Source organism: Bubalus bubalis, chromosome 18 (assembly GCF_019923935.1).
Source record: "Bubalus bubalis isolate 160015118507 breed Murrah chromosome 18, NDDB_SH_1, whole genome shotgun sequence".
Lineage (NCBI taxonomy): Eukaryota > Metazoa > Chordata > Mammalia > Artiodactyla > Bovidae > Bubalus > Bubalus bubalis.
This window is the reverse complement of record NC_059174.1, coordinates 62,422,412-62,441,644: the sequence shown is the minus strand read 5'-3', so window position 1 is coordinate 62,441,644 and position 19,233 is coordinate 62,422,412. Positions and strand designations below refer to the sequence as shown.

Below are 19,233 nucleotides of genomic sequence, written 5' to 3'. Positions count from 1 at the left end.
CACTTAAGAGATTCAGACTGTTCAAAACAGATGGGAAAAGGCATTTGCCTGAGCTCCAAGGACATCATTTCAATAACTTCACCCTTGGCCCAGTGACCGGAGAACATGCTGGGTCCTACACATGTTCTGAAGCCTACTGGTTCACACCCAGTGACCCCCTGCAGATTGTGGTCTCAGGTAGGAGGGGTCCAGCCCAGCCCAGTACAGCCGTGCCTGCAGGCAATCCTACCCTAGGTCCACTTGCCCGTGCAGAGCAAGACTTCCTCAGGACTCCCAGCCAGGACCAAACCAGGGAAACAGAACCCACTCTGAGAGTTTAAACTCAGGGTGTTGAATAGAGGGAGGGGGTGCCCCAGCACAGGAAGGAGGAGCCTCCCTAGGCATTAGTTAGACAGGATGCTGCCACTGCCTACTGGCAGGGAGGATGGGGCATGACCCTGATCCAGCACCTGCCACCCGGTAGGGAGCTGTAATCCCATTTGAAGGAGCTGGAGCCCCAGGGAGGAGTTCCAGGAATGTCTCAGAGGCATGAGGTGGGGTCACAGGTGGGAAATGTTCCCTTTTTTCTCCACCTCCACCCCAACGTCCTGCAGTCAGCGCCCACATTCTAGATGAGTATGAAGGGAGCCAGGGTATGCATCCTCAGACCCACCCCAGCCCCCACCACGCATATTAGGGATGGGATGAAGCTGAGAGCATGGCAACCCACTCCAGCATTCTCAACTGGAGAATCCCATGGGCAGAGGAGCCTGGCTGGCTACAGTCCATGGAGTTGCACAGAGTCGGACTCAATTGAAGTGACTGAGTAAGCATGCATGAACCCGAGAGCAGATCCAACAGCTAAAGAGCTTAGAATGAGCACAGAGGAGGCTGGAGGTCTTGAGCAAAGAGAAACATGAGCCAGAGCCCAAGAACAAGGCTAAAGAGAATGCAACAAAACACACAGGAAGGGTAATTGGCTCCGCTGCCAAATGGGGAGGAGTTTTACACCTTCAGATGTCAGGGGAAGGGCCAAGGTGGGTGACTCACTGAAGCACACAACCTCTTTGCTCCTAGGTGTGTTCACAAAACCCTCCATCTCAGCCCACCCAGGGCCCCTCATGCAGGGGGGAGAGAATGTGACCCTCCACTGTCACTCACTGGTAATGTTTGACAATTTTATCCTGCACCAAGAAAACAGCACAGGGCATTTCCAGAAATGTGAAGAGATGCTCACTGGTGGGTATGCCTCAGCTGACTTCGTCATTGGCCCCATGACTTTGGCGAGTGTGGGCACCTACAGATGCTATGGCTCTCTCAGAAGATCCCCCTATGAGTGGTCAGCCCCCAGTGAACCCGTGGACATCATGATCACAGGTGAGTGTGGCCAGACCAGTCCCTTCTGCTCTCTGTGTCACAGAAGTTCTGGTGTCCAGTCCAGCTTCAGTACCGAGAGAGAATGACAGGCGTGCAGAGACACTCACAAACTCAGGAGAGGGAACAAACCAGAAAGAGAGGAGGTGTGAACATGGAAGGGAAAAGAAAACAGAGTCCCTGCCATGTGCTAAGGAGAAGACACAGCCGGTGACAGAGTGAAGGAGAAAGAACATGAAAGAACGACCAGTGGAGAAAAATGTACCAGAGCAGGGACCCAGGCAATTCGCCGCTCAGGCAGCCAACGATGGTTGGTTAAGGGGTTGGTTTCCTGCTTTCATGTCAGAGCTCCGTTCCTCTGTCAGCAGCACATTGTGGTACCAGACGCCCTTGCTGTCCAGCCCCTGGGTGATCGTGATGGAGGTTGACACCCTGACATTGCTCAGCGTCGCGGTTTAACGCGTCCTTCTGCACAAAGGGGCGGGGGGAGTGGTCCCTCCAACCATCCCCGCTAAACCATCCCTTCCAGCCCCTGGGGGTGGACAGGGCAGCGCTGAACACGCCCTCAAGAAAGAGGTGGTCAAAGATTAATGAGATTCTGGCAATTTTCACTCCATAATCTTTTCTTCTGGGTCAATGCCATGTTTTCTGATGGTCCCCAGCAGTAGTTAGTAGTCTACTTAGTAGTAGTCTGTTTATTTCAAGAGAATGCCACATCTGGTTGATTTTTATAATTTATTTTATCTTATTTAGGTTTGTTGAAGTCTAGTTGATTTCAGATGTTGTTAATTCCTGTTGTACAACAGAGTGATTCAGTTATTCATATACATATATTCTTTCTTTAGAAAAGAATATTAAATGACAATCCATTTTAAAATTTTTTTATTTTTTAAAAGGATTTTAAATGACACTCCATTTTTAAAGTTATTTCAAAGTTTTCTTTTTTTATTTATTATTTTTTTTAACTTTACAATATTGTATTGGTTTTGCCATATATCAACATGAATCCACCACAGGTATACACATGTTCCCCACCCTGTACCCTCCTCCCTCCTCCCTCCCCGTACCATCCCTCTGGGTCAGCCCAGTGCACCAGCCCCAAGCATCCAGTATCGTGCATCAAACCTGGACTGGCAACTCGTTTCATATATGATATTATACATGTTTCAATGCCATTCTCCCAAATCAACCCACCCTCTCTGTGCTGGGTACCCCTTACTGTGAGGCTTTCTCTCCTGGTGGTGGGTGGCCTTCTCATTGCAGTGCTGCTCTTGTTGCACACTTCAGGCTTTAGTCCTCTTCTTAGGACTAGAGTTACTTTGTGCTCTAAGATCAAGCTCTCTTCCTTCCAGGTCTGTCCAAAAAACCCTCTCTCTCAGCCCAGGGAGGCCCCACGGTGAGGTTAGGAGAGAACGTGACCTTGGTCTGCAGCTCCGAGAGCACCTTTGACCAGTTCCATCTGCTCAGGGAGGGGGTGAACCTTGGACGCCCACTCGCTGGAGGGCAGGGCCCCCACGGAGCACTCCAGGCAGAGTTCCCTCTGGGTCCTGGGACACCAGCCCACAGCGGGACCTACAGGTGCTACGGCTCCTTCACTCGCTCTCCCTACTCGTGGTCAGACTCCAGCGACCCACTGTTCCTGTCTGTCACAGGTGAGCAACCTCTTCCTGACCCATGCTTTGTTGTTCCTGTTCAAACACTATGTTGTCCAACCCTGAGGACTGCAGCACAATAGACTCCTCTGTCCTTCACTATCTCCTCCACATGGATCACAGCCTTGTAGTGGTGAAGGGGCCTTCGTACCTCAGGGAAGCTATGAGCCAGTCATGCAGGGCGACCCAAGCCTGACGGGTCATAGTGAAGAGTCCTGACAATACATGGTCCCCTGGAGGAGGAAATGGCAACCCATTCCAGTATTCTTGCCTGGAGAACCCATGAAGAGTCCCATGCTTTACAATATACACAATGAGATTGCACTGGACAAAAAGTCCATTTGGGTTTTTGCATAACAGCTTACTGTATCATGAACTCTATATCAAGGGCTCCATACTGGTGTCAGGGCAACCTTAGGGCTTCTGGAGAAATGGAGGCAATGAGAACCAGAGAGGAAGAGAGATGGTAGATGGCATCTCAACTCTCTTCCACTTCCTGTATGGATGCTCCACATCACAGTCCTGTCTATCCAGGCAATAAAGAAAAGGGTCAGGGTAGACCCAGGGGGAGGAGAGGCTGGGCTCATTCGGGAAGATCAGAGATTACATTGGCCACTTGCTCTTAATGTTTTCCCAGAAGCACCTCTGACATACAGGTGATATCACAATTAAGGAGCATAAATACTCATTCCCGTAGCAGAGAGAATGTCTCTTGCTTACAGCTGTCTTTCACCAGGCATATCCTTCCTGCCTCCTTCCACCATTCCTTCTCCAGGATAGAGGTTCTACTCAATGCATTCACGGGGAGGAACCAGAAGCTCTGCCCTCCCCCATCAAGGCTCTGAGAGATGATAGAGTCAAGGACAGGCAGGAAGTCAACCTTCCAGAAAGAATAGTCCTCATTCAGTCGGTATTTGGACAGTTACTTGTTCACCCCTTCTTTCTTTTTCCCCCTAGGATCCACTACAAGCACTTGCCCGTCAACCTTGGATCCACACACCACAGAAGGTAAGCAAGACAGTCTCCTATCTCAGCAAATTTCTGAGAAGACAGAGGGTTCCTGTGTGAGTGTTGGTTCTACCACCTCCCAGCTCTGTGACTTTGGGTTCCTCAACGTCCCTGTCATGTCAGCATTTGAGACCGTGGTCTGCCTAGAACCAGAGGGGGCATTGAGCTGTTCATGCTCTGTGACTGGGAATTTCTAAATTGAACAAAGCAGGTCATAGTGACATAACCCCATGCTTAAGGGAGATACTCACCCTCCCTCCACCAGGATCTTTGGGGCTGGATGGCAGGGCAAGTGGAGAATTTTAGGGAACACCTTATATATGTGTTATTCCTCTTAGTGTTTTGTGAACTAAGCATTCCACAGGTCAGAAACAAAAGTGTCATATCTTCTTGAGGATTCCATTCGAGGTCTATGTGGATGGAGGGGGAAATGTATTGTGGATTAAAGGTTCTCCATTCATGCAAAACCACCATGCCATGTCATATGGGGCAGCAGAGAAAAACTGCTTCGGTGCCTGGGGGACCTTGGTTCAGACATCTGGTGGTCTTGCATGGCCTCTTTACTTCATCCACTGCTAGCATCTCTCCTGGATGCTTTGGTACCTCCTGGAAAGTAGAGACCATAACTGATCAGGTTGAGAGCTGCTGACAGTTTGACACAAGGATACATTAAATCCAGTGTGTTGGGGGCACAACGTGTGCAACGAATACCCAGACCTTCTACCGTTTTGTTTGTTGGCAGAAGCACTGCTTTCTCAAGAACACTCCAGCACGTGGTACATTGTCCTTGGGCTTGTCATAGCCTTCACCTCTACCAGCATCCTCCTCGCTGCTCTTGTCTGTCACTGGTGTTCTACCCAAAATCGTAAGTCTGAAGGTGGTGAGCTCAGCATCATCTGACCCAGGGGGAGGTAGGCTCGTAGCAGAGAATGGCATGTTCACTTCCTGTAGGTTAAAAACTGACTTCCGTTGTTGTAATCCCTGATGGAACATCTTCCAGAGATCCATGGAACCCTGTTCTTTTTATCAAACTATGTGTGGATTTATTCTTGGCTGCATCAGGTCTTGACTGCAGCATGGGGGATCCTCATTGTAGTGCTGTGGTGCAGTTCAAGGCTCCAGAGCTCATGGGCTCAGCACTTGCAGCATTGAGGATACTTTCTTCAAGGCATGTGGGATCTCAGTTCTCCCACCAGGGATAGAACCCACATTCCCTGAACTGGAAGGATGACTCTTAATCCCTGGGCCACCAGGGACATTCCAAACCCTGTTCTTCCCTTCAACTACAACCATCCATTTTTCTCCCCTACATGATCTTGGGAATCTGCTGATATGTAGAAGAGGACTCATGGGTCTGTGAGTTTGCACAGGTTCCTCAGACAGTCCGTGATGACTGCGCAAGTATATGGAATGTTTTGTTTTGTTTTCATTTAGTAGAGTAGACAGGCTCAGCAACCTGGGGCACACCCCTGCCTTTTTCTGGCTTTGATGTAACTATGAAAGTTACAGAGGTCTGGAATAACTACCTCCACCCTGAAGAGCCTTGACTCTCTTCCATTTGCAGATGTTGCCATCATGGAAGGAGAACCCATGGAAGATCGAACAGTGAATGATGAGGTGAGTCCTCCCAGCCCAAACCCTTGCCATAGTCTGAGCCTCTCCAATGCCCAATGCCCCAGCCTTTGAAGATCACATCTCAGTCCATCATTCTCACCTCTCTCCTGTCAGGACTCTGCAGCAGAAGACGTGATATACGCTCACTTGGACCTCAGGACCCTCTCCGAGAGATGGTTCACTCCCACTCCCCTGAGGCCCATGAATCCCTCTGCCGAGCCCATTATCTATGAGTAATTCAACATAAACCAAGACCGTGCTGAGCCCTGACCTGGCCCCATCCTCTGAGCACACAGAGTCTTACAAACCAAGGACCTAGATCTCTTGTTAAAGGGGTTCCTCATGGACACTCCTTCTCCTCCAAAGCAGCCCAGCAGCTCTGGGGTGAGGAGTGGAGTCCAAGAACTACAGTATCATCTTCAAAAGTCCCACCACCTCTTAATGATCTCCTGGCTATTCTAGGACTCTATTGTAACTATCTCACCTTTTGGGAAGATGCTATAATCAATCACTCATACTAGGTAGCTTATCATGATCACCCTACTTTTTCTAAAATTTCAATAAAGCATAAAAAATTTGCCAGTTGACTCTTCAAATTATTCAGCTTAAAATAAAACAAAATGAATAAAAGTAAACCCCTTTATTCAGTAACATTTTACAAGGGTAAACTTATTTACAAGACTGAAACAGACTTGTAGACTTAGAGAACAAACTTAGAGTTACCAGAAGGGAGGAGTGGGGGACAGATAGAGGGAAGTTTGGGATTGACATGTGCACACTGTTATATTTAAAATAAAATGCTTTCCATGAAAAAATAATAATGGTAGTTGGCAAAATAAAAAGATGAAGTATACTCTGAGATAGCCAGTATGGTGCCACTAACCATATTAGGCTGAATACATGCATGCTAAGTCAACTCAGTCATTTTTGCGACCCATGGACTGTAGCCACCCAGGCTCCTGTGTGCATGGGATTCTCCAGGCAAGAATACTGGAATCGGTTTCCATTCCTTTCTCCAGGGGATCTTCTCGACCCATCAAACTCAGGTCTCTCAGGTCTCTTGCAATGACAGGCAGAGTCTTTACCACTAAGCCACCAGAGAAGCCCCCTCAGCTTTCTAAAAAGAACAAAATCCTGACTGTTGAGAACATGGATTGACTTGGAGGTCATTATGCTTAGTGAAATAAGTCAGACAGGGAAAGAGAAATGCTGTATGTTTTCACTTATATGTGGAATCTAAAAATCAAAATAGTGATTTCCATGATGGTCCAGTGACTAAGACTGGGTTCCCAATGCAGGGGGTCCAGGTTCAATCCCTGGTCAGAGAACTAGATCCCACAAGCTACAACTAAAAGGATACCACATTCCACAACTCAGATCTGATGCAGCCAGATAAACAATAATAAGTACTAAGAAAATAAAAATAAATGAGCAAATATAACAAAAGAGAATCAGGCTCACAGATTCAAAGGAGAAACTAGTGGTTACCAGAGGGGAGAAGGGAGTGGGGTGGGTGTGAGGGGCAGCAAAGTATGTAGACTGGATTAAGAAATACCAACAACCATTTATAGAATAATTAAGTCACAGGGCTATAATGTCTGGCACAGGGAATATAGTCAATATTGTATAATATTTTGTACTGTGTGTAATCTCTGAAAATACTGAATCACTATGTAATACACCTGTAACTAATATAATATTTTAAGCCAACTATACATAAATTTTTAAAAATTATTACATGTTCCAGGAACTTGGCAGTGCACACATACAGGGAAAAGAAAATACAATATAGGAAAATCCATAAATTTTAAAAAATCATGAAATTAGCATTTTCAGTAAAGACATTTTTACTGTGGATGTCATAGAGATGGTTGAACATTAAAGATAAAATATAATGCTGGGAAATTTTTTAATATAGGAATGAAATACGAAATTCTATGAAAATCATATCAAGAATGAAAACAGAAAATAATTCAGTGCCTCAAAGTCATAGCAGATTAGATATTGCAGCATACATTTTTGGTAAACTTGAAAATGTAGCCAAAGGTGGGCTGGGCCAGAGGTTGTGGTTCAAGTTTGTTAAACAATCTGAAGAGACAGCACTGGCCTTAAAATTTTCCAGGAAGCCCAATTCCTCCCTCAGCCGGGGCCCCCACACTCTGCCTTTTTTAAGGTAAGAAGAGCCTGTGTGAGTCACCTTTCCGTCCTGTGGTCAGCTTGCACACGACGTTAGTTGGGGCATCATCTTAACATCCTGTGTACTCTTCAGGTCTGCAGAGCTGCTGCCTCCTGCTCAGTAGGAGCAGCGCCATGCTGTCTGCCATCATCAGCCTGACATGTCTTGGTGAGTCCTGGAAGGGAACGAAGCCTGGTGCAAATATTGACCTGGAGCACTGGGTCCACCTTAACAGAGAGCCCTGCCTCCACAGGGGCAAAGTGGACCTTGATGGTTGGTTTCATGAAGGCCGAGCAACATCCTTGCCAACAAGGCCCACACACCAGGCTGGGGGAGTAGGAGGCCAGGTCTGACATGAGATGGATCGTCCATCATGAGTCTCTCTTCCAGGTTTCTTCTTGATCCAGAGCATCTGGGCACAAGAGGGTGAGTCTTTCCCCCAAACCATGGTTGCCATCCTCCTCAAGTAAGACTCTCTTGTATAGGAGGGGAGATGGCGCAGAAGGTAGGGTGATGGGTCAACCATGGGAAGTCATAACCATATGAGGGTGGTCTTTTGGAAGTAGAAAATGGGAGCCCAAGGTGGCTTTGATGGTAAAGAGTCTGCTTGCAGTGAGGGAGACCTGGGTTTGATCCCTGGGTTGGGAAGATCCCCTGGAGAAGGAAATGTCAAGCCACTCCAGTATTCTTGCCTGGACAATTCCATGGATACAGGAGTCTGGTGGGCTATAGCCCATGGGGTCACAAAGAGTCAGACACGACTGGTTGACTAACACTTTCAGGGAAATCTAGCCCCCAGTTCTGGCCCAGAGACCCTCCCCCAGACACTCTTCCCTCTGCTGAGCCAGGCTCTATGGGCACCTACAGGAGACTGTGATGCTCAGAGCTGGGGTGACTGTGAGGGACTGGTGTTATCTGTAGACTGAGGGAAGGCATCAGGGCCAGGGACCACAGACCCTTGGAGGACAAGGTGATGATGACTGAAGCTCTCCAGCAGTTCCATGGATAGGCATTGCAGACAACTGCTGCTGCTGGCCTCCATTCAGAATAAGGGGAGAACCTATGCCCTGCCCCCTGAGATTCCAGAAGCTTCTACCACAGGCTCCATCATGTCCTGTGTTTCTCATGTGAGCTGACATCATTTCACTCACACAGGTTGTTCTTCCATTGGGTGCCTACTCCGTCTTGTTTTATAAAACAAATTTTACATTATCAACATCCAGGAAGAGTCTGTTAGTCGACACTTGCCCAAAATTCTCAGGCTTCCCAGGTATCTCAGTGGTGTAGAACATGCCTGCAATACAGGGGCTGCAGGAGATGTGGGTTCTATCCTGGGGTTGGAAGATCCCCTGGAGAACAAAATGGCAACCCACTCCAGTATTCTTGTCTGGAGATCCCCATGGACAGAGGAGCCTGGAGGGCTACAATCCAGGGGGTCACAAGAGTCAGACACAACTGAGCATACCCACACACTCAAAATTCTCAGCAGATGTTTTTCATGCAGGGTGTGCTATGCCTCTGTGGTGTGGGAATCTCCATGGAGCACGGATTCCCCTGGTTTGAAAAGGAGCCTTAGAGATGTGGGAAGAGGGAGGGTCCTCTGAGTCCATCGAGGGGAAGGGGTTCCCCATTTTCTACTGTAAACCGTGCATTCTTCTCCCCCAGGTGGTCATGACAAGCCCTCCCTGTCAGCCTGGCCAAGCCCCGTAGTTCCTCAAGGACAGCATGTGACTCTCTCGTGTCACTCCCCTCTCGGATTTGACAGGTTCAGGCTACACAAGGATGACAGAACCAATGTCCCTGAGCTCCAGGGCGTCATATTCTGGAAGAACTTCCTCATGGGCCCTGTGACCGAAGCACACGCGGGGACCTACAGATGTCATGGTCACTACAGTCACCTCCCCACTGTGTGGTCAGCACCCAGTGACCCCCTGGAGATTGTGGTCACAGGTCAGAGAGCTCTTGTCCAGAGAGGCCACCCGTTGTCCCAGTCTCCCAGATCCCAGTGGGAGTGTGAGTCAGGGTCCAGTCAGAATGACAGGAAGTGCTCCAGGCATTCTAGATAAAAAGCTATTTAATAGAGGAAATTGGGTCCCGCAGTGGGCAGAATGATGGTGCCCCGTGATGCCCACATCCTAAAACCCCAAATCTACGATTGCTACGTCCCATTCCAGGGAAATGAAACCGCATGTGGAACTAAGGTTGGTAAGCAGGTGACCTTGAGATGAGGAGGTTTTCCTGCAGATGTTTCTGTGCTTTCGATCTCTCCCACTCTGAGTGGTCAGCCCCTCAGTGACCCTCTGGACACAGTGATCACAGGTGAGAATGTCAAGGGCTGGCATGCAGACTGGATGTACCAGGACATGGAAGCCCCAGGTGGTGGTGTGGGAGATGAGAGAAGGGTGCTTTTCATGGAGAGAAACTGACTTGATGAGAGTTGCATCCAAGAGACAAAGAAAGAGGAGAAACAAGTACAGACCACCTGTTATGACAGAAAAGACAGATGCAGGGGCAGAGACAGAGGAACTCAGAGATAGAGATGGAGATAAAGAATGAAGTGAGAGACACAGACAGAAAGGCAGGTAGCAGAGAGGGTGTCCTTCCACCCTGACTTTGCTCAGAGACCAGAAATAGTTTAGGAGCCTGGTTTCCATTTTAACTTTACACTCTCTTCTCTACTCAAAGAACCCAAGGATACACCATGTATCTACCCAGGACTTCATGACCGGGTTGGTCTGTCTCAGGCTGTTTCCCCAGGAGCCCTGTGTCCTCATGCCCTGGGTGATGCACAGATACTGTGTTCACTCAGATGTGGCTTCGTTCCAGGTGGTTGAGCCACACTGTGCCCCAGGACACCAAGGTCCCTGGTGACGGAGCCAAACACCAGCTCCTGTATGTTGTGTGTTTCATGGGTTCTCATGCTGTATACTCAGGCCCACGTGCAAGGTCACACCAAACGTTGTAAGATTATGGAGGTCAAAGCCCACAGAGACATGGAATCAGACAGAAAACAGTCATCGAAAAGCAAAGGCAGAAACACAGTTTCTGGGTGCACACACAGAAAATAAGCCAGAGGGACTGGGGGCAGTGGGAAAAACATTTAAAAAAATAATGGTAAATAGAAAGAAAAGGGGATAGAGAATTAATGAGAAAGAAGGGAGTGGACAGAAAAGCCCTAAAAATAAGAGACTTGGGAGGGTGGATGGGTGCAAAGATTGAGAAAGATGGTGATCTGGGGATGGATAATAGGAATTACAAAAGAGACCCAGAGAGACAGAGAAGCTGAGGAAGTCATGGAAGTGGAAATAGATGATAGATAGGTAAAATGATGGATGAACATACACATAGATGATAAAATAGGTAGATAGATACATACATAGAAAGGTAGATAGATGGTGGAATGATGGATGGATATATAGATAGATAATAAGATGGGTAGATCGAATGGTGGATGGAGATATAGACAGATAACAGAATAGATAGATGAATAATGCTGAAAGATAGAGACGAGATAGAGAATGAAAGCCTCAGAATGAAAGAAGACAGATCAAATCAACCAATCCAAGGAGAAGTACAGAGTTTTATATATATATATATATATATATATATATATATATATATATATATATATATATACAAGAAGGAAAAAAATTAGGAGGGAGGCAATTTCAGAGACCTAGAGAGAGAAAGTAGGAGAGAGATATGGGAGAATTAGAGAGTGAGAGCAAGAGAGAGAGAGAGTTGAGAAGAACTGCGGGTGTGAATTCTCAGTTCAGGGGTGAAGGACATGGGATTCGGGAAAAGCCTGTCTCACTAAACTGCCTCTTCTCCTTCCAGGTCTGTCCAAGAAACCCTCTCTCTCAGCCCAGGGGGGACCCGTGGTGAGGTCAGGGGAGAACGTGACCTTGGTCTGCAGCTCCGAGAGTGCCTTTGACCAGTTCCATCTGCTCAGGGAGGGGGAGAACCTTGGGCCCCCGCTGGCTGGAGTGTGGGTCCCCCACGGAGCACTCCAGGCAGAGTTCCCTCTGGGTCCTGGGACCCCAGCCCATAGCGGGGTCTACAGGTGCTACGGCTCCTTCACTCGCTCTCCCTACTCATGGTCGGACTCCAGCGACCCACTGTACCTGTCTGTCACAGGTGAGGAACCTCTTGATTCAAACTAAATGTTTTTTTCATAATTGTATTTATTTATTTTTTGCTGTACTGGGTCTTGTTGCTGCACAGGCTTTTCTCAGGAGCAGGGGCTCCTCTCTAGCTGCAGTGCACACGTTTCTCATTTGTGGTGTCTTCTCTTGTTGTGGAGTACAAGCTCTAGGGTGTGCAGGTTTCGGTCGTTGCAGCACATGGGCACAGTACTTGTGGCTCCCGGGCTCTGGAGCACTGGCCCAGTAGTTGTGGGGCATGGGCTTAGTTGCTCCTCGGCATGTGGGATCTTCGTGGATCAGGGATCGAACCCCTGTCTCCTGTATTGGCAGGTGGATTCTTAACCTTTGAGCCACCAGGGAAGCCCTGATTCTTTTTTTTTTTTTTAATGTTTTGGTTTTCTGGCCTCGAGGCTTGTGGGATCTTTGGGACCAGGGATGGAACCCACACCCCCTGCATTGGAAGGCCAAGTCTTACCCACCAGGACCACCAGGGAAGTCCACCTCTCGGCATCTTGAAGCTCAGGGAGGCAGTCAAGTCCCCAGGGATTAGGAGAAGGGATGCTAAGACTCTCAGGACCTCAGCATTAGATGACAAAGAAGCTTCCATGAAATAAAAGGCAGCCTCCTTCCCTCACCTCTCTCCTGTTCCTCTTTCTAGGAAACTCTTCAAGTAGTCAGCCACTACACACAAAACCAAACTCCAACAGCGGTGAGTAACTGATTCCTCTGATCTCTGCTTGCAGAACCCTGGGAGGGAGAAACTCTTGAATAGATTATGGACCCAGCTGGGCTTCCCAGGTGGCTCAGCGGTAAAGTACCTGCATGCCAAGGCAGGAGACACAGGTTTGATCCCTGGGTCAGGAAGATCCCCAGGAGGAGGAAAGAGCACCCCATTCCAGTATTGTTCAGTTGCTAAGTTGTGTCTGACTCTGCAGCCCCATGGACTGTAGGATGCCAGGCTTCCCTGTCTTTCACTATCCCCTGGAGTTTACTCAAACTCGCTCGGGTATTCTTGCCTGGAGAATCCCATGGACAGAGGAGCCTGGCGGGCTACACCCCATGGGGTCAAAAAGAGTCAGACATGACTGAGTGACTGAGCCTGCATGTGTTGTTAGCCACCTTTCCAGCTCTGTGCTCTTGGGCTTGTCATCTACCCTGTCTGATCCCCAGATTCTACCACATCAAAAGGGGGTACCCCAAAGGGTCTGTGTGCAGTCGGTCCAGTTCAGTTCAGTTCAGTCGTTCAGTCGTGTCCAATTCTTTGCGACCCCGTGGACTGTTGTCCAGTTAGGACTCAATATTTTTTTTATTGAAGTATAGTTGACTTACAGCATTGTGCTGATCTCTGCTGTACACAGCAAAGTGACTCAGTTATACACATAGATACATTTTTCCCCAGCAAGGGCTCTTAATCTCTAATTTTCTGTAGCTGAGGTCTCCTCCTCAGAGAGGAGAGGAGAAGAGAGGAGGATGAGAATAAACCTGACCCCACCCCACCCCTCCCCACCAGGAATAATGCCACGACTAATCTCTCTGCATTGCTAACTGGAGATGAGAACTGTGAAGGCTTCAGGAAGGGAAAAGAAGGCAGCAGCTGGTGGGGGCGATGGCCCAGTTCTTTGAGAAGTTCTGTCTGCCAAGAAATGAGCACTGGGACTTCCCAGGTGGTCCAGTGGTTAAGAATCCACCTTCCTTCAGCCATAAAAAGGAACGCATTTGAGTCAGTTCTGAAAAGCAAATTTCGTATATCAATGCTTATATATGGAATCTAGAAAGACAATACTGATGAACCTATTTGCAGGGTGGGAATAGAGACACAGACATAGAGAACAGACTTTGGCAGGGGAAGGAGGGGGTGGGACTAATTGAGAGTAGCATTGAAACATATCCATTACCAGATGTAAAATAGACAGCTAATGGGACATTGCTGTGTAACACAGGGAGCTCAACCAGATCTCCACGACAACCCAGAGGGGTGGGATGGTGGGGGAGGTGGGAGGGAGGTTCACTAGGGAAGGGATATATACATACCTACAGCTGATTGATGTTGATGAATGGCAGAAACCAACACAACATTGTAAAGCAATTATTTATTATCAAAAATAAATTTTTAAAAATAAATGAATACATTTGGGTGTATATACAAAAAAAGAACCCACCTTCCAATGCAGGGGGTGTGAGTTCGATCCCTGGTCGGGAAGCTAAGATCCCACTTGCCTCATGGTGAAAAAAGCAAAGCATAGAACAGAAGCAATATTGTAACAACAGTCTTATGGACTCTGTGGGAGAGGGAGAGGGTGGGAAGATTTGGGAGAATGGCATTGAAACATGTAAAATATCAAGTATGAAACGAGTTGCCAGTCCAGGTTCGATGCATGATACTGGATGCTTGGGGCTGGTGCACTGGGACGACCCAGAGGGATGGTATGGGGAGGGAGGAGGGAGGAGGGTTCAGGATGGGGAACACATGTATACCTGTGGCGGATTCATTTTGATATTTGGCAAAACTAATACAATTTTATAAAGTTTAAAAATAAAATAAAATTTAAAAAAAGTATTGCAACAAATTCAATAAAGACTTTAAAAAATGATCCACATCAAAAAAATTTTTCTTTAATCTTTAAAAATAAAAAGAAATGAGCTCTTGTCTGTCAGGATGAAACCAAAAGTTCTCAGTAGCACAAAAGCTACAGTAAGAACTGAATCCATCCATGTTTAGGATTCCTTCATTAACTTACTCATTTAAGTACTGTTCCAGTTTAAGTTCTAACTCATTAAGTACTCGTTTAAGTAATGTACAATATGCATTGGACATTCATTTCCTATGCTGCTTCAACAAATTTCCACAGGCTCAGGGCATAATAACACCATGGTGTTTTAAAGTATTTACAGTTCTATAAGTGGGAAGTCTGAAATGGGTAAAAGTGAAAATGTTAGTTGCTCAGGGGTGTTTGACTCTTTGTGACCCCATGGACTGTAGCCTGCCAGGATCCTCTGTCCATGAATATTGGAGTGGGTTGCCACGCTCTCCTCCAGGGGATCTTCCTGAACCAGGGATTGAACCCAGATCTCCCACATGGCAGGCAGATTCTTTACCATCTGAGCCACCAGGGAAGCCCTCTAAAATGAATGGGTGACACTGGGCTAAAATCAAGATGGCAGGAGGATTGCATTCCTTTTGGAGGTTCTGGGGAAGAATCCATTTCCTTGCCTGTCGCAGCTTCTAGAAGTTTCTTACATTTCCCTACATCTCACGGTCGCTTCGTCCATCTTCACAGCTACAGTGGTTGGTCGTGTCTACGTGCCAGTGCCTCACTCTGACCCACTTTCTTTCATCACATCTCTCTCTCCAACTCTCTTCTTCTCCCTCTCTCTTCCTCTTGTAAGAACTTCGTGATTACACTGGATCATCCAAATAATCTAGGATAATCTCCCTATTTTAAACCTTTTTTTAAAAAATCGGCTGCTCCATGTTGGATCTTAGTTTCCCTGACCAAGGATCAAATCTGCACCCCCTGCATTGGAAGCCTGGAGTCTTAGCAGCTGGTGGTGGTGGTTTAGTCACTTAGTTGTGTCCAACTCTGCGACCCCATGGACTACCAGACTCCTCTGTCCATTGGATTCTCCAGGCAAGAATACTGGAGTGGGTTGCCATTTCCTGTTCCAAAGGGTCTTTCCCACTTGGGGATTGAACCCATGTCTCCTGCACTGGCAGGCAGGTTCTTTACCACTGAGCCACCTGGGAAGCCCGTCTTATAAAACACTAGAATGCCAAACATACTTGGGTTCAAACCATCATTAGTCTACTTTGGTAAGATTACCTCTTTGACCCTCTATTTTATCCACAATAGAGCCAGATTGAACCTCTTCCCTTTGAGGCTCTCTATGAGGATGGAGTCAAATCAAAAAGGTGAAAACATTACTCCCCCTGCCGCCACCCCACACAGCACAGGTCCTGGATCAAAGAAAGTGCTGTATACATGGTACAAAACTTCCCCCTGTCCATTTCCCCACCCCAAAATCTTTACTTCACCCCAATTCCAATTGTATGTGTAGATGCAGATAGATTCTGGGAGGTGAATGCCAATGTTCTTTTTTGTTATGTCATGTCTTTATTTATTTTTGGCTGCTCTGGGTCTCTGTTGCTGTGCGTGAGCTTTCTCTAGTTGCAGCATGCAGGCTTCAGTAGTTCAGTACAGGCTTAGTTGCTCTGGGACACGTGGAATCTTCCTGGCCCAGAGATGGAACCCATGTCCTCTGCATCAGCAGGTGTATTCTTAACCACTGGACCACTGGGGAAGGCCACCAGTATTATTTTGAGTGAGTTCAGATCTTGGACTCAGAGGTGGGAAACAACACAACCTCCCAATCACTTTCCTCCTAATTTCTGAAAGGACTGGTTTTGTTGGTCGGGGGATGGACAACAAAGTATGTCTGGCAATAGCTGGCAGAGGGGTTGGTCTTTTCTCTCTCCCTCACCCGCAGAGCATCAGCCTAAATATAGCTCATGAGACCACAGCCAAGCTGCGTTCTACAGCCCTGGGCTCAACTGTCTTGTCGTTTCCTGGGCATGTGACATATGACAACTGCCCTTACTTTGATCTTTATTTCGCTTTTTTCTTCCACTGGATAATTTAATTTGTTTGACTCAAGGGTATTGTGAAGATAGAGATACCGCATTCACTTACCCGGCAAACAGTAAAGAAGAGCTGCTATGGTTTGTTTTGTAATGGATTCACGTCTTCCTCCAGGTATCCCCAGGCACCTGCATGCTCTGGTTGGACCCTCTGTGGCCTTCGTATTCCTTGTCAGCCTTATCTCCTTCCTTGTCCACCACTGGTGCCCTGATGCAAAGGGTAAGTCTCAGGAAGAGAGGCCAGTGCATCTGGGTAAAGTGGGGAAGGGAGGGGACAGTGTACAGGTATGTGCTCAAGGCAGGAGCCACAGACACAGAGCTGTCTTTCTTTCCTCCCTTCCTTCCTTCCTTTCTTCCTTCCTTCTTTATTTGGCTGCATAGGGTCTTCATTGCAGCACCGGGGAACTTGGCTGCATCACACAGAATCTTTCGTCCTGGCACTTGGGCTCTCTAGTTTGGTGCACAAGCTTAACTGTTCCAAGGCATGTAGGATCTTAGTTCCCGGACCAGGGATCAAACCTGCATCCCCTGCCTTGAGAGGCAGATTCTTAACCACTGGACTGCCAGGGAAGTCCCAGGATAGAGCTTTCAAGAGAGAACATCAGTGCCCTTGCCCCTTCTCTCAGCTTACAGGTCATTGCATACTTCTTCACTGGTCCAGTGCAGCCAATAATATTTAGAGAAGGGATCGACATAAGGGAGAAATCAGGGGAGGGAACCAGTGTGATAGAGATAGGCAGTTGTTGGAACTTCCCTGGTGGTCCAGTGGTTACAAATTCACCTTCCAGTGCAGTGGTTTCAGGTTCGATCCCTTGTCGGGGACCTAAGGTCCCACACGCCTCATGGTGGCCAAAAAACCAAAACACAAAACAGAAGCAAAATTGTAACAAATTCAACAAAGACTTTAAAAATGGTTCACATCAAAAAGTCTTTAAAAAAAAAAAAGGTGGGGGAGCTATCAATGCAGTGGGCATTTGAACTTCAAAGAGGTAAAATCTTGGACTCTACTTTCGGGAGATGAGATGGTTGGATGGCATCACCGACTCAATGGACATGAGTTTGAGTAAACTCCAGGAGTTGGCAATGGACAAGGAAGCCTGGCGTGCTGCAGTCTGTGGGGTTGCAAAGAGTTGGACATGACTGAGCAACACTGTGGGGAGGATGAGTCATCTCAGACATCCACTGTCTCTCTCTGTCCACTGGTGCTGTATGGATAAAGTGAGAATCCAGAAGTGCCCTCCCAAGTGTCTTAATGACTTCTATCACCCACAGATGCTGTTATAATGAACAGCCAGCCTGAGGTGGGCAGAAGGGTGAATTGGGAGGTAGGTTCTCTTTGGTACAACCTCTGAATGCAGTCTCATTTCCCCCATCATTCCCCTAAGTGTTTGCACACCCTCACTCGTCATTCCCTTTTATGCAGGACCCTGACGCAGAGGAACTGAAGGAGGTGACATACACCGACTTGGATTGTTCGGTTTTCACACGGAAAATCATTACTCCCACGTCCCAGAGGCCCAGAGAGCCCTCAGCTAATGCCAGTGTGTACATGGATCTTGCAACATGTTAAGAGCAGTTCAAAGCTTGAATCCTATCCCCGGAACATGCCCAGGAGGTCTTCAATGGAAGCTGTAACACTTTCTCAAACTCAGCTTGAGAGCTCCATCCTAACAACAGCTGGAATCTGAAGATATAAACATCATTAGGGTCATCTCTCTTCATCAGAGGATTATCTCTAAAGCCTCAGAATCCCTTGGAAACCTCCCCCAGCCATTCTAGGGGGTTATCACGATGATTCAATCATTTCCAATGTTGTCAACAAAATCACCGGAGTGTTCTAGAAAGTGAACCATAAATAACACACTTTCTCTGACATTCAGCTGATAAACTCCTAGAAATCATGATATATTTAAAATGAATTAATTCCTCCAACAGTTTTCTGTGGTGGCATAACCTATTCTAAGTCTCTAAGCAAATATTAGTGAAGAAAACTTTATCTTGTTGTGGATCTTGGTCCAGTGGGAGATGCAAACACATAAAACCATTGAAAGCTATCTATAGGAGAGAAAGGGGCTTCCCAGATGGCACAGTGGTGAATAATCCACCTGCCAATGCAAGACATGCAGGTTTGATCCCTGGGTTGGGAAGATCCCCTGGGGGAAGAAATGGCAACCCACTCCAGTATTCTTTCTTAGAGAGTCCCATGGACAGAGGAACCTGGCAGGCTGCAGTCCATGGGGTCACAAAGAGTCGGACATGACTGAGCAACTGTCCACATATCCATCTATCTATCTATCTATTTATCTTTCATCTCCCTTCCCTGTTGTTATTGAATTTTCATTGCATAAAATTATATAATCTGTACTTTCATGAGCAGATGTTTTCATTCAGCATTGTATGTTTGAGATATAATCATACCTTTACATGTGAGTCTATTTTTTCTTTTCCCTCCTATGTAAGAATCCACTGTATGAACATGTCACAACTGTACGCCCAGTCCTGATGAGTCTCCCAAACTCTGATGTCTTAATTTCATGTACTCTTTTGTCCTGTTAGAATCTTCTGGAATTGTTGTCATTCAGCCTCTCAGTCGTGTCTGACTCTTTGCAACCCTATGGACGCCAGCATGCCAGGTTCCTCTGTCCTCCA

General features: G+C 47.2%; 1 protein-coding gene across 1 annotated transcript; it reads left to right on the top strand.

Moving 5' to 3' along the window:
- Nucleotides 1-1,213: 1,213 nt before the first annotated feature.
- On the top strand, nt 1,214-18,772 carry LOC123465083 (killer cell immunoglobulin-like receptor 2DL5A). The gene is made up of 14 exons (XM_045163233.1): nt 1,214-1,356; nt 2,706-3,005; nt 3,963-4,013; nt 4,756-4,878; nt 5,578-5,630; nt 5,742-5,860; nt 7,880-7,971; nt 8,194-8,229; nt 9,469-9,753; nt 11,641-11,940; nt 12,607-12,657; nt 16,700-16,804; nt 17,857-17,909; nt 18,008-18,772. Exons 1-14 carry the CDS (start codon nt 1,254-1,256, stop codon nt 18,152-18,154), a joined length of 1,818 nt encoding a protein of 605 aa, XP_045019168.1. The 5' UTR covers nt 1,214-1,253; the 3' UTR covers nt 18,155-18,772.
- The last annotated feature ends 461 nt before the right edge of the window (nt 18,773-19,233 follow it).